General features: G+C 36.2%; 1 protein-coding gene across 2 annotated transcripts in view; it reads left to right on the top strand.

The window, feature by feature from the left end:
• Nucleotides 1–25,268, top strand: part of LOC142337297 (innexin unc-9-like) — a 37,090-nt gene that overhangs the window by 1,187 nt on the left and 10,635 nt on the right. Inside the window, exons 2-6 of one of the 2 annotated variants that reach the window (XM_075386483.1) lie at nt 11,544–11,790; nt 15,310–15,454; nt 17,866–18,066; nt 20,143–20,294; nt 22,054–22,209. In XM_075386483.1, the coding sequence (XP_075242598.1) occupies nt 11,544–11,790; nt 15,310–15,454; nt 17,866–18,066; nt 20,143–20,294; nt 22,054–22,209 (901 nt within the window). The remainder of the gene's footprint in view (nt 1–11,543; nt 11,791–15,309; nt 15,455–17,865; nt 18,067–20,142; nt 20,295–22,053; nt 22,210–25,268) is intronic. The other variant, XM_075386484.1, reaches the window with a different exon arrangement.

Here is a 25,268-nt window from a genome sequence, read left to right as displayed (position 1 = left end):
AATATTTGAATTAAACTATTTTATGGTTTACTTTGTAGCTTGAGGTCGCCCTGCGGCTCTATCGAATTAAAACAATTGTCAATAAGTTTGAGTATGTTAAGCGAGTGAATGCACTAACAAGAATGTAGTAAAAACAAACTAGTACTAGATTACAATCTATCAATGAGAAAAGTATGAACTAGCAATTTGCCAGGTAGAGGTAAATTTCACATTAGGTCAACACAAAAAAATCTCACATCAGATGAAACTAAACTCATCAAATGATCTTAGAAATGTATTCCATAAGAAATCTTAATTGTGTGCCCGGGCTGATAACAAAGAGTATTTCAGTACTAAACCTGCGTATTTTAATTTTAACTTGTAAAAAAAATTACTGAAACAGCTTTTTATACATCAAAAAAGTTGTTCATTATGCCAGAGAAAAAGCCAAAACAACAATTCAGACTCTTCAAAGTAATTTCATAGTAAAAACAGCACAGTGAAATTTTCGAAAAAGATGAAACTGCCTAAGCTCGTCAAAAAAGCATGCAAAATGCATGTACTTTGTAAAGAGACGTTACTGAATAACAGCTACATACTGATGCAGATATTCATACTGGAAATTGAATCATAGGGGTTGGGGTGCGTTTGGGGTGACTTTGGGGTGCAGTTGGGTCACGGTTGGGTTTCGTTTTGGGTGCAACGAGGAGCTTGCAATCGCATAGCCGGAACATGTTTTTTCTCGACCTTCTGGGTCACTTAGGAGCTGTATTATTTACCTCCCGTTTCACTTAGCATGTGTATTATCAAACCTTCCGGGTCACTTAGCAAGTTTATTCATGATCAACAAGGTCAGCCAACCCGTGTTTTCTCGATCTCTCTGGTCACTTAGCCGGTGTATCTTTGATCTACCGGCTCACTTAGAAGATATATTATCGATCTCCCGGGTCTTTTAGCAGATGTGTTCAAAATTTCCCGGGCCACTTAGCAGCTTCATCCGGCATGCCACATTATCCTCCGAAAACGTTCAACAGTTACGTTCATAAAAGTAAACATGTCAACAAATTAGTAGAAAAATGTAAACTGGTTCAAGTAAACAATCGCTTGCAAAAAAATTGTTCGGTAGCAATATATTATCGATATAATATCGATCTCCCGGTTCGTTTAGCAGATGTGTTCAAGATTTCCCGGGTCACTTAGCAGATTCATCCGGCATGTCACATTATCCTCCGAAAACGTTCAACAGTTACGTTCATAAAGGTAAACATGTCAACAAATTAGTAGAAAAATGTAAACTGGTTCAAGTAAACAATCGCTTTCAAAAAAATTGTTCGGTAGCAATATAAATTTTTCGCAATACACTATCTGGCATAATTTGAGTGGTTCTTTTGTCAGTTTAAATTGCTAATGCTAGACCAGCGGATGCGCCACAGACCCAAGCTTAAATTATTTCAAGGCTGTACATATTTTGAAGATCTTTTTTGCATGCATAGAACGCAACAAATCTTACTGAGTACATTTTATTATTTTTCGGACATAGTCTTCTATTCTTAACTGCAGCTATTTTAACTGATTAGCGGCCTAGTTAACAAAAGCAAAACTGGTACGTTTAATCAAATGTGCTGAAAAAATTAAATCAAATGATGAAGCCAAACGCGAAAGGTTTTTACCTTTTTTGCATTGACTTGATAATTCGTCAACAAAGTTTTTTCTCAAAAAAAGCAAACTTTTGTTCCGACCCGACTTGTGACAACTTCGATCGATCGATATATTAATTGTAGAGAAATGAGAGTGGTATCATTAAAAAGCTTGTCCAGCATAGAGTTCGCAACTGAATTTTTTTTTAAAATTCGGAATTTTTGAGGAGTTATCGAGATTTGAAGTTTCGTGTAAACACGTGATGTTTGGCATGATTTTGTTCACTTTTCTTTCTGTTCAAAAAAATTTTTTTAAATAAAATTATCAAATCAAATTTACCTCTTATGCAATAAATGAAACAGTCTTTTTTCTAACGACGAAAGGCCAAAAAAGAGGAGTATTCGTCTCTTAAGGAAGTATACTATCAAAAAAGTTTTCTATCAAAAGTTATTTCTATTTGAGAGCTGTTATTTTAAAAATCATTTCAAAATTTTTTTTTGATTTTTTTCAAGTCACTCAAATACTAACCACTTTTCAAAAACAAGGTTCTGTTCATGTGATGCAACCTCATTTACAGTCAAATGATGCTCAATGAACCAATAAATTGTTTCTAAAGAATCGTTTTCTTTCGCTCCGTCTCTGAGTTTTTGTAGTTTTTTCTTGGTTGATTTTCTTTTGATTTTCTTTTTGAGCTTTTGACAAAAATTTGTAAACCTAAGACAAGGACTCGTTGTCTAAAAATGCATTAGCTTTCCGAGGGTGCAGTATGCAAACCTGTTTAGTAAATTGAGTGGACAGCTTATGGCTGTTAGCACTTCGAAAACAATTTTTTTTTAGTTTTAACCTTTCTTAATTTTGTTTCTGTGAACTGCTAGTGAGTCTCACTATTGACGGGAGCCCCCTTCTCTCTATTTCAACCAGATTGAATCTTTCTGGCACTTTTATCTTGTAACTATTGTCTTTCTGATTTGAATGCAACGACTTTCCATAATTTTTTAAAAAATGTTGGGCTAGTTTTTTTCTTAACTTCGGGTTTTTTTGGAATCTTATCGCATTATACCATCGTTGCCAGTTCCCATTGCGAAAAAAGGGCATCCAATAAATCAAATTTAAGGTTTGCAGAGATAGTTAGGGTCATAGTTAATGTATAAATAAATCATAGTTATGGTTTTACTGGCTTCGATACTGTCATCTTGCAATTCATTAATTAATGTTTTTTTGGTTTTTGCCTGTATTTGTTGTCGTTTTCATAGTCATACGACTTATTGTGAAGACTTTTTGATGATTTCAGAATGACCAAAACTATTTCCTTCTAATCAAAGAATAACTTATTATAACTTATTCTCTTTTGATTTTTGTTGAAAGCTGCGGAATTTGATGGCTTTGGTACGAAGAGTTTTCTCTATAGGCTTGTGGTTTTATTATATTTGCTCATACTTGTTGGTTTTTTGAAGTCAAATTGTTAGAAAAAGAAATACATTGATATCAGTTGTCAAAAAATTATTTTGAAACTGAAAAAGTTCAAGTTGAATTGTTCATTTGTAAAATAGCTCCGACACTCTTCTCTCAATTTTTTTTCAGTTTGATGTTTTTGCATGTTTGATATCTGTTATGTAGTTGTAAAGAACTGTGAGGTCTCAAAAGCCCCTACTTGGTAGTTGAACTAGTGAAATTACTCAATGCACTATATTTACTGCAAATAAACTGAAGGTTTATGGTACTATTTGTTTTCAAATATTTTTTAAGCTTTTTATATTTTGTTGTTATATTTGTCAACATGTATCTATTTTACATCATTGAGAGCCCTCATGCACTTCCCTTCAAATATTAAAGAAGTCGCAACTGATCTTTTGTTTGTTGACCAATGAGTTTTTTCATAAAAGTTTTGTTGGTGGTCAACATAGTTGTTCCTTCTTCTCCTCTTTAAATTTATTCGCGAAATTACAGAACCCAATGATTTTCAAATTAGGCTCATGTAAATATACTTATTTTTTCAGTAAAGTTTTTTTGAAATAGTTTAATCAACATTTGAGAAACATAAACAAGAAAACATAAAGTTCACATAACAACGAAAGGTTTTAATGGCTTCAATGGTTCGTGCTTTCGCAAGCTGTTTTTGTTTTGAAAAATTTTTTCTTCACCTTTAGTCCGTTTGTCTAGCTTAGTTCGACCAAAAACAGATTATTGGCTGCGTTAATTTGGGACTTTTTTGCAAATTTATCAAGAGTTTTTTTGTAAAAACTTAAAGGTTTTTAGGAGGTTTGTAAATATTTGGTTTTGAAAATGTCGGTTTATTTTTGAATTTCGCCTCATTTTTGCTGCTTTTGTCAACTTTTCACCTAGTCTCATTAATATAAAGTCCCATCTGCTTTCTACAAACAAAGAAATAAGTTTGTGTAGTTAAGGATTCTTCTGATTGTATTTTGACGTTGATACTAGGTGCTTTCAAGTTTAGATGTTGAAATTTTGCCGTGAAAAATGTGTTTTCTTTTTGCTTTTTTTGCTGTTTGATAGTTATGCTAAAAATGTAGATGAGCGCGGGTTGGAACGTCATGTGCAAATGCACCTTAACGAGGCTCCTTGTTGATGTCTTTTTTTAATATTATGCATTTAAAAAATTGTATGCAATATCCTAATTTTTCACTATTGTTGGAGCTGAGCTCGCTAAGCTCGCGTAGGACGAAAACTATTACTGTATACTATTTTTATCCGTATTATTCATCCCCCTAGTAAGGAAATTGTGTATAGTAAATCAGAAACAGCCACGTATGCCACAGCAGCAGAAAAATTTTAACAAACTGAACAAAAATAAGAACTCATAACAATTCCAATTGTCTTGTCAGCCTAGCTACTCGAGCTCGCAAAAAAAACTCAGCAATAAAGTTATTGAAATAATATAGTCTTGAGCAGTATATTTGTTACTGCGTCTTTCTAAAACCAAACCCTTGAGCAGTATATTTGTTAAAATTAAACTGTGTCTTGATAACAAAAATTTGTCTTGAGCAATATTATATCAAATATTGTGTCGTGTATCGAAAACGTCTCGAGCAGTGAATTCAATTTTCTGTGTCCTGATTTCCAGTCTTCAACTCGTGAGTACTCTGCGAAAATTGCAAAACACACACACACACTTAGGATTAAGTTAGAAACCAATTTTCATAACAGTTCTTAGGCATTTATTTTTGCCTTAGATTTGTTTCATCAAAACGATTGGACTGGTAAACATAAAGAGATCCCGTATTGTGTGATCTGTGGACGCAGTTCAATTGAGAGAAAATCCTAAACTAAGTAAGTCAAATTAGTTAATAAAACTGTAAGTACAGCAGAGCGGATATACAGTTACAAAAGCAAACTGCATCAACGAAGTATCCGGACAGATTTTGTAACCACTCAGAACAAACTGGGCGGTGTAAAACTTTCTTTCTGAAACACAAGGAGAGCAGCCGTTACATTTGGTCCGCCGACCCGGACAGTGGAATAAACTGCTTTCCAACCCAACAGTCGAAGTGACAAAGTCATCAACGAACGAGAACAAAACCCAACAAGCAATTCAACAACGCCAAGCCAATTAGGCAAAGCAAATAGGAACGTTGAAAAACAAAACTCAATTAAAACAAACAAACAAATGAGATGTAGAGTTTCAAGCTGCAGTCCCGAAGTACACAAGAAGTGACTCCGTCACAGAGTCAAAGCGTTTTGGATCGACAGATCAACAACTTGCGAAACAATTGGTTTGAGAAACAAAAGGAAGGTTTTGAGCTCATTAAGAACCGATACCGACCAAGCAAGCTCAAGACTCTTTATCAGCAGATGCTAAAATTGGACGACAAAGTTCAAAAAACTTGTGAATAAGAAAGCTGAGACTCTCCGAGACCCAGATATTTCTTTGAAACGCAAAGTCGAGATAGAGAAATACTTTCAATATTTGAACGCAGAGTGGTTACCGTATATCCACGGAAAAACAAACATGACGTATCAACAGAATCAAACTGTTCAATTGACAAGCGATGCAGAACCAACTGCCGCTAAGAATTCGCAGTCTGTTGTAGGAGTTTCTCAACGAACTGTTGAAAATGGAAACCCAAACAAGAACAATGATTCAAAGGCCTCCTCGGATAAACGAGCTAAAAAGGCAGAAAAATTTGCGGTTTTAGAGAAAGACTTTGCATCAAAAATGAGGTTGAAGAAAATTGAATTCGAATTGGAAAGGAAAGAGCTTGAAATGGAGATGAAACTTTTTGAAGAAGAAGGTGCACTGAAACTGAAATACGAGAAAGAAGCTCTTGACGCAAGAGCATCAGATTCTGATGAAAGTGCAGCCCCTAGTATTCGAAGTAGATCATCATTCAATTGGAAAACCCCGAAGAACAAAGATGTTTCCGGTCGGCTCGATAACTCGGATAAATTCTCCAACTTGCACGATTATAGTTTCGAGCGTGCGAAAACCAGGATCGACAACAATTATCCCAGGGTAAGCTTCAAGGGCGAAGGTGTACTTAAGTCACGGTCACCAAGTGGAGAGCTGGGAGCAAGACAAGTTTAAGCGCAATAAACCAAGCAGTAGTAGTCAGCTACCTAAGTTGAAGTTGATTTCTTTCGACTCAAACCCCCTAGAGTGGCCGGAGTGGTCGAATATGTTCAAAGCAACGGTTCACCGTCGCGATATACCCAACTCAGAGAAAATTAGCCACTTGAAAACTTTGTTGACAGGTAAAGCAAAGTCAGCTATATCAGGAATGGGCTATTCGGGAGAGTTCTACGCTCAAGCGTGGGAACTCCTGGGACAGAAGTTTGGGCCACCTTACCTAATTGTCGACGCTCAGCTTAACATATTGCGCAAACAACAACCAATTCGAATGCACGACTCAACGGCTATAATTAATTACTCAATAACAATCAGCAACCTAGTTAATGTACTGAGGCAATACGTTTATGAGGGCGATCTGCGTTCAAGTTCAACACTGTAAGTGGCAATTGAAAAACTGCCCCCAAACTTGAAAGAAAAATGGTTCTTCTTCGATGACGAGTGTCAAGAAGATAGACTCGATCTCACTCTCCTTGAAAAATGGCTAGCTCGAATGGCTTTTGTTCATGAAGGAATGCCATCAACCAAGAGCGAACGAAAGCAAGATGATCGACCAAACGCTAACAAGGAAAAACGATTCTCAAAATCGTCAAATATTAGTGTGAGTTCGAATGCGAACGAAACGAAGCAAATGCAAACCAACAACTGTCCACTACCGGATGGCATTCATAAAATATGGAACTGTCCAATATTTAAGAGTATGAATGTCACCTATCGCTATAAGGCAGTGAGAAAAGAACGCTTATGTTATGGATGTCTAGGGAAAGGGCATGCAGTCAAAGATTGTAAAGTCCACCCGTGCGGTATAAATGGATGAACCAAAAAGCACAACAGCCTGCTACACTCAGAAAACCAACTGGACGAGGGTAGTCACGCAGTTAATGTAAGCGCAGCAACAATCAGCCAGAGTAACCAAGTTACTAGTTTTCTTCAAATAGTTCCGGTGTCGGTTCAGAGCGGTGGTAACAGGTTGACTACCTAAGCTTTCCTCGATAGTGGGTCAACAGTATCATTCATTGATCAAAGTGTCAAGGATCAACTACAAGCCAAAGGCACGGACGTTACCTTGAACATAGCTGGCATACATGGGACGCAAGATTTGAGGACAGAAAAGGTTCTTATCACAATAAAGGGACTACATTTAAAGGAGCAAAAACAATCCAAAACAACTTCTACATGGACGATTTCGTCAAGTCAGTCGAAACACCTCAAGAAGCAATCAAGGTTTTCAAACAACTGCAACCTCTTCTCTCAAAACATGGATTTGAACTGTAGAAGTGTATCACCAACAGTGACGTGGTAACCAACGCAATTCCAGAGGACTTGAAATCAATCAGCAACACAATGCAGGTTGAAGTAGAACCCAGCAAGGAAGGTTCATCCGTGCTTGGGCTTCAGTGGACAATTATCGATGATAGTCTACAGGTTTGTAGAGGTACAAGCAAAGAACATGAGGCCCCAATCACCCAAAGGAAGATCTTATCTCTAGTTTGTTCAGTGTTTCATCCTCTTGGACTGTTTGCACCATTCAGTGTTCATATGAGACGACTCCTGAAGAGCATCTGGACAAAAAATTGACAACATTGGGACAAGTCAGTGGAAACCAACGAAGAAGAGGAGTTTCTGAAATGGAAAGACCAGCTTCCAGAAGTAGCAGAAACCAGCATTGATAGAAGATACTTCAGCACAGCCAAGGACAAATGGGAATTTCATGTGTTTGCCGACGCATCTGAAGACAAAATGTGCGCAGTGGCTTACCTACGTTGAAAACCCAAAGAATACTCAGCAGACTTAGCATTTGTAATCGGAAAGTGCAGAGTTGCACCGATGCGACACCCTTCCATATCACACTTGGAACTACAAGCAGCAGTGATGGCGGTGAGACTTAAAGAACAGATAGCGAAAGAACATGAAACGAAGATTCACAATTGTAATTTTTGGACAGACGCCAGTACTGTTCTGCAATGGATTCATAGCTCCCACCGTAAGCAACAGGTGTTTGTTGCAAACAGAGTGGCTGAGATTTTGGACACAACTAATGTTTCACAATGGAATCATGTGAATGGTATTAACAATCCAGCTGACATCGGGACACGAGCGATCAATGTTGAGGAACTTAAGAGAAGTGAATGGCTCACTGGGCCGGCCTGGTTGAAGCAACGAGAGAACGAATGGCCTGAACAGGTGAATTTATCATTTGCTTCAGATGAACAAAACGACCAAATGGTCTTCTCAGCAAAGGTTGAGGAGAAGCTGATGATTCAGTGGCAACGATTCAGCAATTTCAACCGACTTGTATATACAATGGCATACGTACAGCGCGTATTTAGAAAACACAAACCGGCAACAAAAACACTAAGTGTTGAAGAAAGAGAGGGTGCACAAGCAAGCATCTTCAGGCTACTGTAGCGAGAACAGTTTGCTGAAGAGATGAAATCTCTCAAGGTTGAAAAGGAAACGGCAAAAAACAGCAAAATCCTCCAGTTTTCACCATTCATAGACCAGCAAGGACTTATTCGTGCCCAAGGCAGAATAGGTAAAAGTCAACTGAACTTCGAAACCAAGCATCCAACACTGTTACATTGGAAGCACCTTCTAGTTGAATTATTCTTGCGAAATGAACATAAGAATAGCCATCACGAAGGTACTGAACATGTCAGAAACATAGTTCAGCAGAAGTTCTGGATCCTAGGCATACGAAATGCTCAAAAACAAATGCATTAGATGTCGAAAGAGAAGAGCCAAACAAAGGCACCAGTAATGGCAGAATTATCTGAGGAGCGATTAGTCGCATCAACAGTGTTCACGAATGTGGGCGTAGACTATTTCAGACCATTCACAGTAAAGATTGGTCGAAGAAACAAAAAGCGTTGGCGCTGTCTATTCACATGCCTTACTCTACGAGTGGTACACATAGAGATTGTACCAAAATTAGACACTGATTGTTGTCTGAACGCAATTATGTGATTCATTGCTCGAAGAGGCAAACCGGTCAAAATGATTAGCGATAACGGAACAAACTTCATTGGAGCTGAAAAAGAACTGGCAGAATATATAGCAGCATGGAACAAGGTGCGAATTGAAGAACATCTGATTCAACAAGGAATCAGATGGAAGTTCAACCCACCTGCAGCACCACACTTTGGAGGAGTGTGGGAAAGACTGGTTAGGAGTTGCAAGAAGGCAATGTATGCAGTGCTGGGCAATCGATCAGTCACGGAAGACGTTCTGTCGACCACGATGTGTCTTGTTGAACAGACGTTGAATGCTAGAGCGCTGACGCCGGTCAGTTCTGATGCTACGGATTTAGAAGCTATTACTCCGAACCATTTCCTACTTGGCAACAAGAACCTTTGTTTACCGTATCTATCAGGTGCAGAGCAATTTGTTGATCATAGAAAGCTCCTCCGACAAACACAAGCTTATGCAGACCTCATCTGGGATAGATTCCGTAAAGAATACTTGCCAACGTTGAACAGTCGAAAGAAATGGCAGAACACAACGGACAGAAGTCTTCAACAGGGTGATCTTGTGTGGTTAGTGGAAGACAGTGACAAACGTGGATATTATGATCTGGGTCGAATAACCGAAACCTTTGAAGGTGCCGACGGAGTGATTCGATCAGCGAAAATCCGATCGAAAGATGGATACCAAAAGAGATCAGTAGTGAAGCTCGCTCCAGTGCTATCAATGGACGAAGATGTTTTCACGAAGGAAAACAGGGCCGGCGATGTTGGAGCTGAGCTCGCTAAGCTTGCGTAGGACAAAAACTATTACTGTATCCTATTTTTATCCGGATTATCCATCCCCCTAGCGAGAAATTTGTGTGTAGTAAATCAGAAACAGCCGCGTATGCCACGTCAGTAGAAAAAATGTTAACAAACTGAACAAAAATAAGAACTCATAACAATTCCAATTGTCTTGTCAGCCTAGCAACTCGAGCTAGCAAAAAAAAACTCAGCAATAAAATTGTTGAACTAATATAGTCTTGAGCATTATATGTGATACTGCGTCTTGCTAAAACCAAACCCTTGAGCAGTATATTTGTTAAAATTAAACTGTGTCTTGATAACAAAAATTTTTCTTGCGCAATATTATATCAAATATTGTGTCGTATATCGAAAACGTCTCGAGCAGTGAATTCAATTTTCTGTGTCCTGATTTCCAGTCTTCAACTCGTGAGTACTCTGCGAAAATCGCAACACACACACACACACTTAGGATTAAGTTAGAAACCAATTTTCATAACACTTCTTAGGCATTTATTTTTGCCTTAGATTTGTTTCATCAAAACGATTGGACTGGTAAACATAAAGAGATCCCGTATTGTGTGATCTGTGGACCCAGTTCAATTGAGAGAAAATCCTAAACTAAGTAAGTCAAATTAGTTAAAAAAACGGTAAGTACAGCGCAGAGCGGATTTACAGTTACAAAAGCAAACTGCATCAACGAAGTATCCGGACAGATTCTGTAACCACTCAGAACAAACTGGGCGGTGTGAAACTTTCTTTGTGAAACACAAGGAGAGCAGCCGTTACAACTATCGAACGTTATTAAGAATCTTTTAAAGAAACCTATCACTAGTTATAATTTTTTCTTCAAATTGTTTTTGCTCATTTTTAACAGTGCGCAGTCCTTTTGTGGCGAGTGTTGATATTTCTGCTACTCTTGTGTTATCTTTTTCCTTGTTTGGCTGCAAAATGATGATCAAGCACTATTTTTCAATTTTTTTCCTTGAATTTGCGCCACGAACTCAAAGCTCTGAAAAGAGATTTTCGTCAGCAATTTGCAGTTCTACTTCTTAGAACCAATTTTGAAGTTCTACTTATTTTCATCCGCCTCATTTAACTTTTTCTGGTAAACCAATGCATATCTTGTTGTAATCCAGGCATGAAACCATATCGTTTCACCCCTAAAATTGTCAGTCGGAATTACAGGCATGTTTTGTTTATAAATTAGCGGATAATTTAATCTCATGCTTGTTTGTGGTAGATTCATATAAAGTCCCATGACTATGGTCAGTGAAAAATGGCCAAATGATTTTGGTACCAATTTTAAAAGTATCAATATTGTGAAGGAATAAAATCGGGGTGAAATGAAAGAGGGGTGAATTGATAGAGGGGTGAATTGATAGAGGGGTGAAATGATAGAGGGGTGAAATGATAGAGTAGTGAAATGATAGAGGGGTGAAATGATAATTAGTTAAACAAATAGGGGTGAAAAAGTGGGACACCCAATTTTAAATAGTAAGTTATTTGACATCGGGATAATAGACGCAGAGTCAATAGGATACACTTCAGATACACTTTGAGGCCACATTCATCTCTGGACTGTTTTTCAGATACACCACCCTCCTATTCATAGTTCTGGGAATCCTGGTTACAACCCGTCAGTTTGTGGGCGATGCGATTGTGTGTTTCACCCCTCACGAATTTGATGGACAGCGCTCTGCTTATGCGGATGCCTACTGCTGGGTGTCCAACACATACTACCTGCCTCTGGACTCACACCACGATGAACAGATTGACCAGATAGCTCCTAGAAGGATTCTTTATTATCAATGGACTCCACTTATACTGTTTCTTCAGGTCAATTTACGTTATTTTTGCTTTTAAGTGAAGTTTTTTTCAGGGCGTCAAGTGAAATTTTAAGTGAAGTTTTTTTTCAGGGGGTCAAGTGAAGTTTTAAGTGAAGTTTTAAGTGAAGTTTTTTTCAGGGGTTCAAGTGAAGTTTTAAGTGAAAATTTAAGTGAAGTTTTTTGCAGGGGGTCAAGTGAAGTTTTAAGTGAAGTTTTAAGTGAAGTTTTAAGTGAAGTTTTAAGTGAAGTTTTAAGTGAAGTTTTTTTCAGGGGTCAAGTGAAGTTTTAATGGAAGTTTTAAGTGAAGTTTTTTTCAGGGGGTCAAGTGAAGTTTTCAGTGAAAATTTAAGTGAAGTTTTTTTCAGGGGGTCAAGTGAAGTTTTAAGTAAAGTTTTAAGTGAAGTTTTAAGTGAAGTTTTAAGTGAAGTTTTAAGTGAAGTTTTAAGTGAAGTTTTAAGTGAAGTTTTAAGTGAAGTTTTTTTCAGGGGGTCAAGTGAAGTTTTAATGGAAGTTTTAAGTGAAGTTTTTTTCAGGGGGTCAAGTGAAGTTTTCAGTGAAAGTTTAAGTGAAGTTTTTTTCAGGGGGTCAAGTGAAGTTTTAAGTGAAGTTTTAAGTGAAGTTTTCAGGTAAGTTTTAAGTGAAGTTTTTTTCAAGGGGTCAAGTGAAGTTTTAAGTGAAGTTTTAAGTGAAGTTTTTTTCAGGGGGTCAAGTGAAGTTTTAAGTGAAGTTTTAAGTGAAGTTTTAAATGAAGTTTTAAGTGAAGTTTTAAGTGAAGTTTTTTTCAGGGGGTCAAGTGAAGTTTTAAGTGAAGTTTTAAGTGAAGTTTTTTTCAGGGGGTCAAGTGAAGTTTTAAGTGAAGCTTTAAGTGAAGTTTTTTTTTCAGGGGGTCAAGTGAAGTTTTAAGTGAAGTTTTTTTCAGGGGGACAAGTGAAGTTTTATGTGAAGTTTTAAGTGAATTTTTTTTCAGGGGGTCAAGTGAAGTTTTAAGTGAAGCTTTAAGTGAAATTTTCTTTAGGGGGTCAAGTGAAGTTTTAAGTGAAGTTTTAAGTGAAGTTTTTTTCAGGGGGTCAAGTGAAGTTTTAAGTGAAGTTTTAAGCGAAGTTTTTTTCAGGGGGTCAAGTGAAGTTTTAAGTGAAGTTTTAAGTTAAGTTTTGTGTTCAGGGGGTCAAGTGAAGTTTTAAGTGAAGTTTTTTTCAGGGGGTCAAGTGAAGTTTTAAGTGAAGTTTTAAGTGAAGTTTTGTTCAGGGGGTCAAGTGAAATTTCAATTGAAGTTTTAAGTGAAGTTTTTTCAGGGGGTCAAGTGAAGTTTTAATTGAAGTTTTAAGTTAAGTTTATTTTCAGGGGGTCAAGTGAAGTTTTAAGTGAAGTTTTTTTCAAGGGGTCAATTGAAGTTTTAAGTGAAGTTTTAAGTGAAGTTTTTTTCAGGGGGTCAAGTGAAGTTTTAAGTGAAGTTTTAAGTAAGGTTTTTTCAGGGGGTCAAGTGAAGTTTTAACTGAAGTTTTAAGTGAAGTTTTTTTCAGGAGGTCAAGTGAAGTTTTAAGTGAAGTTTTAAGTGAAATTTTTTTCAGGGGGTCAAGTGAAGTTTTAACTGAAGTTTTAAGTTAAGTTTTTTTTTCAGGGGGCGACGCGAAAAAAAGATCTACGCTAGAATCCAGCCCTAACTTGCCAACCTAATGTGGTAGACCAATTTTCATCGGTTCATGAAAAAAAACCGACAGAAAAAAGCCCCCCCCCCCACTTAGTTTTACATAGGAAATAAACCCCAACTGAAATAAACCCCCACTTGACTTTTAACCAGCTGCGCAATTAGCGCTCTTGGCCATGCCTCGTGAGCCATGGTCATGCCTTAGTGGCCCGTGGGACTTGATATGAAACTATCAGAACCGAACAAATTATCACGATCAAAAATCATTTTTAAAATGGGGGTTTGTTTCCGTGGGGTTTATTTCCTTTCTAAAATTTTGTTCCGTAGGGGGTTCCATGGGGGTTTATTTCTTACACCGGTTTTCAGCGCTCAAAGTACTATTTCCATTATATCCGAATCTTTTCTTTCTGGTTCTGCGAGTAGTCTAGAAACGCTCTAACCAAGTTTACTTTTAACAAGATGAAGCTTCTATTTAATCTGTTGAAATCGCATCTTTTGAAAAATTTGCAAAAGTCATATGGAGCAATTGTACTTTTCGAAATAAACTTTCTTTCAAAAAGAACCAATTTCCAAGTATTATTTATTTGACAGAAAAGATTTTTTCTCTTGCGTATTGCATTACAGGTCATTGTTGTCATTTAATTAACAACATGGGAATTCGACCTGACCAATTCCAACAAAAAGATGCTAATTTTACAAGATCTTACAAGATCTTGCACGACTACATTAATATTGCAAGATCTTGCATGACGATGTTTATTCTGCGAGATCTGAAGTTTTAAGTGAAGTTTTAAGTTAAGTTTTTTTTTCAGGGGGTCAAGTGAAGTTTTAAGTGAAGTTTTTTTCAGGGGGTCAAGTGAAGTTTTAATTGAAGTTTTAAGTTAAGTTTTTTTTCAGGGGGTCAAGTGAAGTTTTAAGTGAAGTTTTTTTCAAGGGGTCAATTGAAGTTTTAAGTGAAGTTTTAAGTGAAGTTTTTTTCAGGGGGTCAAGTGAAGTTTTAAGTGAAGTTTTAAGTAAGGTTTTTTCAGGGGGTCAAGTGAAGTTTTAACTGAAGTTTTAAGTGAAGTTTTTTTCAGGATGACGATCTTGGATGACTTAAATAATATTGCAAGATCTTGCATTACGATCTTTATTTTGCAAGATCTTGGATGACGTAATTAATCTGACAAGATCTTGCATGACTAATGTTTATCTTGCAGGATTCTTGTAAGTTTGTTCCAGTCAAGCTCTGCTTTCATTGGTCCTCATTGGCGCATCATCTTTCATTTTAAACAGACATGTGTCGAGCTATGATTCCTTATGTAATGAAAGATAAGATGAAACAAACAGGTGAAAACCAAAAACTACTGATTTTCAATAATCTACGGATAAATTGTTACTGCTCCATTGAAGAGTACCAACGCATCTTAAGAACCACTCAAAAATATATACCTGCATGATATAAAGGTTTCAATCAAATTTTATTGAAAATAATTTTGCGACTGGATTTCTTTACACACCATTTCGTTTCTGTACTCTTATGTCCTCTCGTCTTGGAAAGAGACATAGGCCGGATAGAAAGTGCCGGAAAATACCAATGACGTCATTTGCCTCTAAATCTTTTTCGTCTTTTTTGAATTTTTGAGGTTTTTTTTAACCTTTTTGACCTCCTTGGATGCTTTTCGGATGTTAATCATGCAAAGTCTGACAATATTTGGATTGTAATTTTGCAAGATTCTTGCAAGATTTGGCAAGTTTAACATCGGAACCCGACTCGGGCAATTCGTTTATTCTCCTTATGGTGATTTTTTGAGTTATTCAATCGTTAACAAGAAGAGCTTACCCGTGAACTTTTTTTTTTTTGAACTGAACCCGAAAAGTAATCATATTTGAGGGTTTTTTCAGGCAATTGCCTTCGCCTTTCCTCACTTTCTCTGGAGGTCAATCTATACCTCTGCTGGGGTGGACTTTGAACAAATTGTGGAATCGGCTGTCAAGTTTGAGACTGCAGTCAACACTGACAGATGGAAAGAACTCATCTCCAATGTCGGTTAGATCAGTTTTCAATTGTTTCTCGATTTTATACATACGCTTAATATTTTTAATACCCGGGTAGAGGAAATATATTATCAATATATTGGATCTTTCCGTTTGGGCCCACCAGCTTAGTGGGTGAACATTATATGCATCACCCAGACGCACGTGTCGTATTTTGACATAATGAATGATACGTGCTCGGTAACTGGGGTGGGGTGCATAACGTATGGGGGGGCGCAAACGGAAAAATCCAATATATTTATAGCCGTTAGTCTTAACAGGTCCTTCTTTCCTTACGTCAGACATCGATTGATGAAAAGTACCTTTGACTATAAGAGTACTCAATCATTTCAGAGTTTTCTGCTTCAAGGAATTTATTAATTACGCAGGAAGTTAAACGCTGCGTAAAAATGAATTTTACCACACTTATTATCACTATCGAGAAGTTTTCAAACTACGAGGCAATGTTTTAAAGCAACTCTCATTGCGAGAAAAACAATTGCAGAACATAAGCTACACTGAATAGACTTGATTAGACTACCCTTTCCTCCAGTCTTGTCTCGACACTTTTTGCATAGCACCACTGACGAAAAAAAATGTGGCGGAAAAACACAGTCTAATCCCAAAACAGAACTCAGTCATTTTTGTGGTGGTCATCGGTCACTTGAATAAGTTATTTAATCGGTAAGTTATACAACTGTAGCTATTGCAACGGAAACTGATTAAATTATAGCACTTTTGCTAGTATTCTTTTGAAAAAAAATAGAGCAAAATGAAATCAATTTATTTTGGTTTCAATACTATATATGTTTATTTTTTGTTGCCCAAATAGACACAGAAGACTTGAAGAGCAATTATATGCTCTTTTTGTGTCCAAATTGGTTTGTATTTGGATACGATCGTTCGAAATGTTTCTTTTTTGAAACATGTAAATTACTCAGAATATAACCCTAAGGTTAGATATCTACATGCTTTGAATTGTTAAAAAAATAATCAGCAAGGTTATTAATATAATAACTTTCAAATTGCTGTTCACTCTCATAGGTAAAAATAGGATTTGACGGCTCCTATTTGTCTATTAACGGGTACTTTGTTGTGTTGATCAATCAAAAACTCGGTTAAAACATTTTTAAAGAAAGTTTTACTGTTAAAAGTTCTTTTTGAGGAGGGCAATTTGTTCCTGTGCAAGTTGTTTTGAATGCTTTTCAAGATTAAAGATTTCTTACTCCACTTCGTTTTCGTTTTCTTTTTTATGATAATTTGATTTGTTTTTTAGTTCTGTCTAGCGTTATGGCAATTAGAAAAAATTATAAAATTTTTGAATGTTTCCCCGTGTCTTATATCTGTTTCTAGCTTCATTAAGCTAACTTTGAGAAACACAATTCGGCTGGCAAGATACAATCCTTAATGAGAAGATCAATGGAGTTGTCAAATTTTTGACAAAAATAACAAACTTTTATTCCCTAGTTAATTTGAGTGTTTATGCGGTTTATGTTTTTCACTGTAAGAGTTTGAAAGAATTCTCCACTGAAAGAACGATGAGAGAGTACAACTGACTTGAAAACATCAATGCTTACTTTCAAAGGTAATTGATTTCTTACAAGATTCAACGAATGAATTGCATAAGCCATTTTGCTTAAAACTGAGTTCAGGTGATTTTCAAAGTTTAAGTTTGAATCAATTTGTACTCCCGGATAACGACATGCATGAGCTGGTTTGATAACTTGGCCTTTAAAAGAAAACTCTGGATCCGAATTAGTATGATTTGTAAAGAGTAACATCTCTGTTTTATCGGCATATAAAGTGAGTTCATTCTCTGTCAGGTATTTGTCTGTATGTTTTAATATTTTTTATAGTTTTTTGAGTAATATTTCATTACGTTCAAATTTGCATATAATACTAGTGTCATCCGCAAATTGAACAACATTGTTTTCACCTTCTAGTTTTTTAGAAAATTCGTTGACATAACAGAAAAATAAGAGGTCCTGACACAGTTCCTTGTGGGACACCATGATTTACAATTATTTTATCTGATAAGTCAATACCCAGTTTTAGGCATTGTGTTCGATTTGCGAGAAAATATTTGAGAATTAAAATTGTTGATTGAGAGAGATTGAAATTTTCAGCTCTCTTGAGAAGGATCTCATGTGAAATTGAATTGGAAGCTTTTGCAAGATCTAAGAATACAGCACCTGTGTCGTTATTATCTTCCATATTTCCTAATATTTTTTCAATAAAGTAAAGCACAGCATCAGTAGACGACTTTCTATATTGGAAACCGAATTGTTTTTTGTTTAAGAGCGCAAATTTTCAAGATATTCTACTAACTGATTAAGTAAGAGTGCAATTGAATTAACTATTTTATGGTAGTGACAAAAATCAGAACTGTGAACAAAAAATCTTGAACGAGCGTGAATATTTCAGCCCATCATATAGATAGGTACCTGGAACTTCAGAAGGACTATCCCAGATTCTGGCCGAGAGTCAGGATTGGGCAGCCATTTGGAAACGTTCTCACCATCTGTTACCCGCTCGTCAAAGTGGGTTTCATTCTCAACATCATGGGACATATTTGGGTTCTCAAGTACTGGCTGGGTCATGATTACCTGTTCTATGGGTATACGGGTGAGTTTTGCAGGAAACAGTTGAACTCATTGACAAAATTAACGCAAAAATAGCAATTTTGCAACACTGAACTTAGTGTTTTTGGGGCTCATTTTGAGTACCATCAACATTTCCGTTTATTTTTCATTTTATGACTCAAATGTAATTAAAGTGACAGAACCTGAACCCCTCACAAGACTTTTACCAGATAACCATTTATATTTTAAGACGCTTAGAAGACAACCGTTAATCATGCAAGTCAGATAACCGCTCATATTGCAAGACTGTTAGCTCCTAATTGTTGCTCCTGTAAGACTTTACCAGATAAACATCGACTTTGTAAGGCTCCTGCCAGATATCTGTCGCTCCAGTGACATTCTTGACCGCAACCATTGCTCATGCCAGACTAACATAGCTATACAAAGCATTCTAACGCGTTCAAAATGACCCCCCGCCACACCAAAAAATGCCTCGAACATAATAGTCTTCATCAAAATTTCACGCTCAAAGAATTGTCCCAGCGGGCACAATTTGTAAGCTCAGTAACTACTTTTTGTAACAATCAGGTTCCTGTAATGCATTAATCCTCTGTATTCTAAATGGGTATCAGTGTTTCGGCCTTTTTCCTCTTAAAATTGGCGATCAAATTGTAGAAAACAACATCATAAGCATAAAAAGACAGTAAGGATCTAAATTAGGCTTGATAAATGCGTCAGAATAAAAGAATGGGAGCTTTGCGCTATAACCAAAAGTGAAAACAACAAAAGTGCAAATTTCAAAAACAACACTTGTTTGGTGCAGGGTCTTGATTAGTTTTTTAATACGATTGTCAAAACTGTCACTTTCACTAAGATAACAACTACATTGGTTTTCAAAAACCAGAAAATGAAAAAATCTCCTCAACAGTAACGTGACCAAAATTGTACAAGCCAGAACCTAGTAACACAAAATCAAACAGCGTTTTTAAGCGGACGGAGCTCAAAGGCAATAACAATCTAATTTTGCACAAATCACAAAGTGCTACCAAATTTTTCATCAACCGATCAAATGCTGAAATACAATTTTCTGGTAAAATTTTTGTAATAATCTTAGTAAATAACCGATGCAATCTGCATTTCAGCGGATAGCCGTTATTTTCAAGAGTCTTGGAAGATCTTAGCAGATAACCTTCCTAGTTAGTCTGGTATGCTCTCATTTCAGTTCAACGCTAAATTTGTTCAACTTGATCATGATTCAGATCAAATGAACTTCTGACGCTTCACGGTCAATTGAAGTAGATATAAAAACACGGACAAAATTAAAATGAAAGAAAATGGAGAACAGGCTGTTTAATATGCAACAGTCTGTTTTGTGTGTTTACTTTTGTTAATGAGTGTGATTGCTAGCTGACCACTTCGTGAGACTTAAGAGTCAGAAAACTCAATTTTAAGTCTAAAAAATGCTTTCGTGACCTGCTTTTTCAATTTTGTGTTTTTTATCGTTGTTTCCGGACAATAAAGTATGCCAACGGAAGATGTCTAACGACGATACTTAACTTCTGTAAAGTTGCTCAGGCTGGATTGGCTCGAAAAATGATAGATGGATTCTTAGCCGTCTGAAAATAAGCATTCAATTGCAGTCTTTAGGGGAAAATGTGTCTTTAAACTGAAATTCTTAATACCATAAGGCTCTTAAAACTTTGAAAACTATGACGCTCTTATTACTATCATGCTTTAATTTTAAAAACTTTTGTGCTTTCGCGACGCAGACTTTATTATAAATGAGCCACATGAGACTCGTTTTAAGACGTCTTACATCATAAGAAATCATTTATTCGCCCATCACTCGAAAAAGTTTAAAGCTTAATAAGAATGCATGATCTTGATCTCTTGCAAAACAGGATTTACCATGCATTAGTGTTTCTTATCTAAGGTGTATCAAATTTGGAGTGAAAATTTTTCTGCTGAGCATTATTTTTTTAAATGTCAATTTGGAGTGAAAATTTTTCTGCTGAGCATTATCTTTTTAAATGTCAATCTTTTAACACCTAATACAACTTTTGGGAGACAATTTTTTCAAAATTGAGTCAATTTTATAATCAAAATGAAACTTGTTTAGTGATCTATTCCTTTGTGTACCTTGGGACTTCCCTTCGGGAGGTTACGGACCTGTTCCCTCGAATCACCTGGTGCACAGTTGAGACTAGAGTGCTAGAGAAGGTATTCGAATGGCAGATGCATTGTGTACTTCCAATCAACCTCTTCAACGAGGTATGTATATATGACTATTTGGATCTATTCTGTCCCCCCCCCCCCCAGTGTTTTCATGACCCCCAGTTACAAATTATATGCTGATATATAGCACGCGTTACTACCCAGGTTGAGGTCCTCGTTCAAAATGATCTATGAAAATACCCATCCAGACCATTTTTGCCTATGAAAATACCCAGGCAGACCAAAAATGCCTATGTGCGTTCAAAAATGGTCTGCATCATAAACGAGGACAAACGAAAACCTCGTCCTGGGTATGTAATAAGGTAGCACGTGCGTCTGGGGGTCATAAAAAATTTATGCTCACTAAGCTGGGGGGGGGGGGGGAACAGAATCGATCCGACTATTTCTTATAAGACTTTACACTCTAAATCTCTCTCGTGTGAAATGACTCAATTTTTTTTCTCGTGTGATGGAACATCACTCAATTTTTTTTGTGAATCACGCCAAAAACCAAAAAACCATGAGATTAAGTTCGAGAGAATCCTGTGAAAAATGTTTTTTTTTTCAAGATTGGGCATTTTCTAGTGTGTCAATTCTCGCCCGAAAAATTGTGTGGCAATACGCGACATTTTGTGTGATTCACATGAGCAAAATTTAGAGTGTATGTTAATTTTTGCGAAAACTTTTGAGAAACAATTAAACTCAAATTCATAACCGTTCGGTTAAGCATTTGCATGTTTACAAATACATTGACAATCATCAGCAACAATTTATTTCATTTCAAAATGCTTGAATCAATTGTGTCTGCTCGCTTTTGTTCTCGTATATAAAAATCAAACAAAAAATCAAAATAGGATACATTACACGCCTAAACAGATACTAAAAAAATTCACTTAGAAAGATTGTGGCTGGAGCTTTCGATCGCCAAGTTACTCAAGACGAATTCTGAGGATGGTAAAAGCAAGTAGGTGTAGCATTTCTATAATTTTCCCATTTTTTTATCTGTTTAATCACTTGAAATTGATACTAAGATAATATGAAGATTTAAAATCAGGGTTATTTGAACAATAATCCCGCAATTACACGTATGATTTAACAAGCGGATAATTTACTCCCATGCTCGGATGTTATAGTTTCATATCAAGTCCCACGGGCAGCTGAGGCATGGCCATGGCCATTAAGTATGTTAAAACATACGGGTAATAGCGACTGCTATTTTGTTGTCGGATTATTGAACAAAAATATCAAAGTACATTGGGTATAATGGCATTGGGTATATTGGCATTGGGTTAAATGGCATTGGGTTTTTTGGAATCTAATGACTACCCAGGGGTACGTATAGACCCAAATTGAGCTATGATCTGTATTTCCAGACCAAAATTCCCTCTGATCAGACCTAAATCAGACCATGGTTTAGACTATTGCGCGCTCCAACCGCTGTCCAGACCCTATAATTTCAGTCTGGGAACTAACGGGTGTGCGTTCGAATGGGTCGGATCATAGCTCTGTTTGGGTCTGGACCTAAACCTGGGTAGCTGAATCTGCTTCTTTAGCCAGCATAAGCGGGTTTTTTCTGCATTTCGTTATTAGAGTCAAATGGTCAAACTCCCTAAACAAAATCTTGATTAATCGCGCGCAACCAGGCGACGATAAGTCTACTAACAAAACTCGTGGTATACGTTTGTTTGTTTGTTTGTTTGTTTGTTTGTTTGTTTGTTTGTTTGTTTGTTTGTTTGTTTGTTTGTTTGTTTGTTTGTTTGTTTGTTTGTTTGTTTGTTTGTTTGTTTGTTTGTTTGTTTGTTTTTCTGTTTGACAGATGGTGTACTTGTTGGTGTGGTTCTGGCTCCTGTTCATGTTTGTGTTGACAGTTGTGAACTTGATCACGTGGCTGTTGAGACTGTTCAACTTCTGTTTCCTCTGTGAGCCATCTGTCTACGACTATTTGGCCATTGGTGGCAAGTTAGACACACAGGTTTGGGTTTTATGAGCTGCTCTCTTCAATTAACAGTTTCCTCAAAATACTCGTATTGACATAGACTATACGATTATGAGAATATCTTATGAGATTAGTTTTTCCTAGCCTGTTTGCTCTCGAACGATGTTTGGAGCAATTATTGTAAACGTCGGTCTTTTTTTACGACTCGAAGAGAAGTATTGATTTTCTTGAGGTTATCTTGAGGAGGAAAGTGAGCAAAATTGCAGTGTGAACTATTTTTGAGCAGGAGAAACTTCTTGTTCATGTGCTGGGTTGAGTAAATGGCTTTTTGACTTTGAAAAGTGTTAATCACATAACAGTTTTTACCCATTTAGCTCCTGTTTTTGCTTGTAATTTTTTTGTAGAAATAATTCTTGATCGGCGCTTCATCAATATGCAACCGTCCGGAATTAATATCGCACTGTTCTTGAGAGCTAAATAATGCGTTTCAAGTGCAAAATCGCTCGTATTTCTCAAGTTTTGAAAAAATTGCCTCTTTTAAAAATAATTTCTTTATTTTTGATGCTTGAGTGGAGTTTTGTGTAATCAGCCTATATTGCAACGTCCCCTAGATAACTCATGTATTTTAGAGGGAGGTGTTTTTGTGGTATAAAATTTTAGTTATATCAGCACAATTACTACTGTTTTGTGTCCAATAATGAGTTTTTTTTTTATTTTAGTTTTATTAACTAGATTAAAACTTTCTGTGCACCATCAACGATTTTGAATATCGTGTTACTGATAATGCTATCATTTTTTTGGCATTAATTGTTTGAAAATCAATTGAAATTTGTTAAATTCTTGCAACTCTAACATTGTATTGATATTTTGATATTGTCAAAATATATATATTTTAAAATTTTGATCTCTGAATCTAATTGTTTTATTTTACAAGCAGGAGTTCAACGAGTACTTATTGATTTCACAGTGCTTAATAAGCAAATTTAGTGTTTTTTCATTTAAGAATTTTCAATTTATTTTTCAACAATCAAAATTTGTGAGAAGATGTATCCTTGATACTGTTTTACAATGCCTGTTACCTCAACATTTTAGCAATTAGGAACTTTATTTCTTGCAAATATCTGTGATGAGTTGTTTTCATAGGATATAAAATGAGAAATCTCCCATTTTCCCCAAATCTTTCAAATGTTGAATTCATTTAAAAAATTGAATTTCCGAGAGTTTGTGGGAATTGTTTTTAAAATTATTTTTTTACTGATGTTTACAACCAAAATGAATTGAAAAATCTCTTTTGAAGTTAAACATTTCTCTCAAACATCTTTCCGTAGATTGATAGTCAAATCAGTTTCTTGGAATGGTATCATCGTTTTGCTTTCCCGATGTGTTTTGTGGATCGCAGAGTTCAAAAAGTCTTGTGTCAGCTATTAATCCAATTAGATTTTTTATCCAGTCGTTTCTTGTCTGTCTTGAAACCTTTGAATATTGTTCATCCTTACCAAATAATTTTTCTCCAAAAATTTTGTCTTAAAATTAAAAGCTGTGCGTCCTCCTTGTAGGACTTTTGGGTGATTTGGTACTATTTTTATGTTTGCTTGCTTCATTGATGTCAGTGAAAAATTTTTTCTCGATTTCATTAGGACTTAAACTTTACCAAACAATTAGGATGGCTGACGTAAGGCAAATACTTATGCTAGTCAAAAGATATTGGTTTGGGTGTACGTACGCTTTTAATCTGGAAGGCTGGAGTTTTGATTCTTTTCGGGAGTTCTTCGGCTAGTGTTTCTAAATACAAACTTTTTGCTTGACTCTTATCGTTGATTTAGTCAAAAGTATTAGTTTGATTTCAGTTCTGGAGTGTATTTTTCAAGTTCGACAGTTCGTTTCCTTAATGATCTAAATTGATCTTATTCAGAAATAAAATCTGTTGCCATAGCAAAAGCTATTGTAAGATTGGTAAATTCGAGGCACCAATAGTCGAGTGGCGGTTGCCTCAGTCTAGTACGCCGATTGTTTCTGGTTTGGTCTCCTTCCTAATCGGATGCTTTTGCAAAGAGAAAAATGCCTAGGCTACATCCTCATCTAAATTGATTCTCACCGCCTGTCAGTCTCACCAACGCTAGTCTATTTCCTTTATTTATTAAAAATTGTTCGGGTAATTGAAAATTCAGCAAAAAGTAAAGTAATCCAATCACCTGCCTATTAGCTTGAGATAAGCGCCAATGTTAAAACATCAATGTTAAACTGCACGAGTATGGTTGTAAACGTGCTTTATCATTATTCCTCTAGTTAATTTCAGAAACTCCGCCTCTACCGATCCCATGCCCGGAATGAAAAAGGCGTAGGGAAAACCACAAAACTGATACTGGAAAACTCTCAGCAGTCAGTTTTCTAATTTGTCTAGAGAGTTTTCCGACAGTGTTCAATATGTTTGGTTTTAAGAGCACCTTATTACTCTTTGCTTCGATCTTACTACGGTATCGTATTAGTCTTGATATGACCTTAGCACGGCATCTAAAAAATCGTTCTACCACCGTAGTGCGGTGCTGTGGTAATGTGACAAGACTTGATACGGGTTTTTTCCAAGACCTTTTAGGTTGCGTAGTAAGGCCTTTGTAAGTTTTTTATATCTCGTCAACCTGGGAATGCTCCACCAAGGACTTCTGCAGCCAAGTGTCTCGTCACCTTCGAAAAAATGAAGCAGTATCGTCTGGTTTAATCGTGTACAATCAGCTTCAATCACGCGCAAACCCACACGGGAGCAAAATCACAGACACACAAAATAAACTTAAATTATATCAATTTATCTTTTATATATATATATATATATATATATATATATATGAATATATATATATATATATATATATATATATATATATATATATATATATATAACGCAGTTATTAGACTCATGCAAAAAACGAAACGATACTCAAGCATGATCTTACGCTAGCTTGTATATGTGCGTTGGTGAATCCTAATTTATTATATAAATACGCACTTCTCTTCAAAAGACTATGCAATACATGTTTGTGTGTGTGTGTTGGAGTTTTAGATCAATCAAATTTATAGTCAATCAAGATCATGTGGTTAAG

Source organism: Convolutriloba macropyga, chromosome 3, assembly GCF_964194025.1.
Source record: "Convolutriloba macropyga chromosome 3, txConMacr16.3, whole genome shotgun sequence".
Lineage (NCBI taxonomy): Eukaryota > Metazoa > Xenacoelomorpha > Acoela > Convolutidae > Convolutriloba > Convolutriloba macropyga.
Note: the sequence above shows the minus strand (reverse complement) of the source record. Positions and strands in the feature narration are given on the sequence as shown.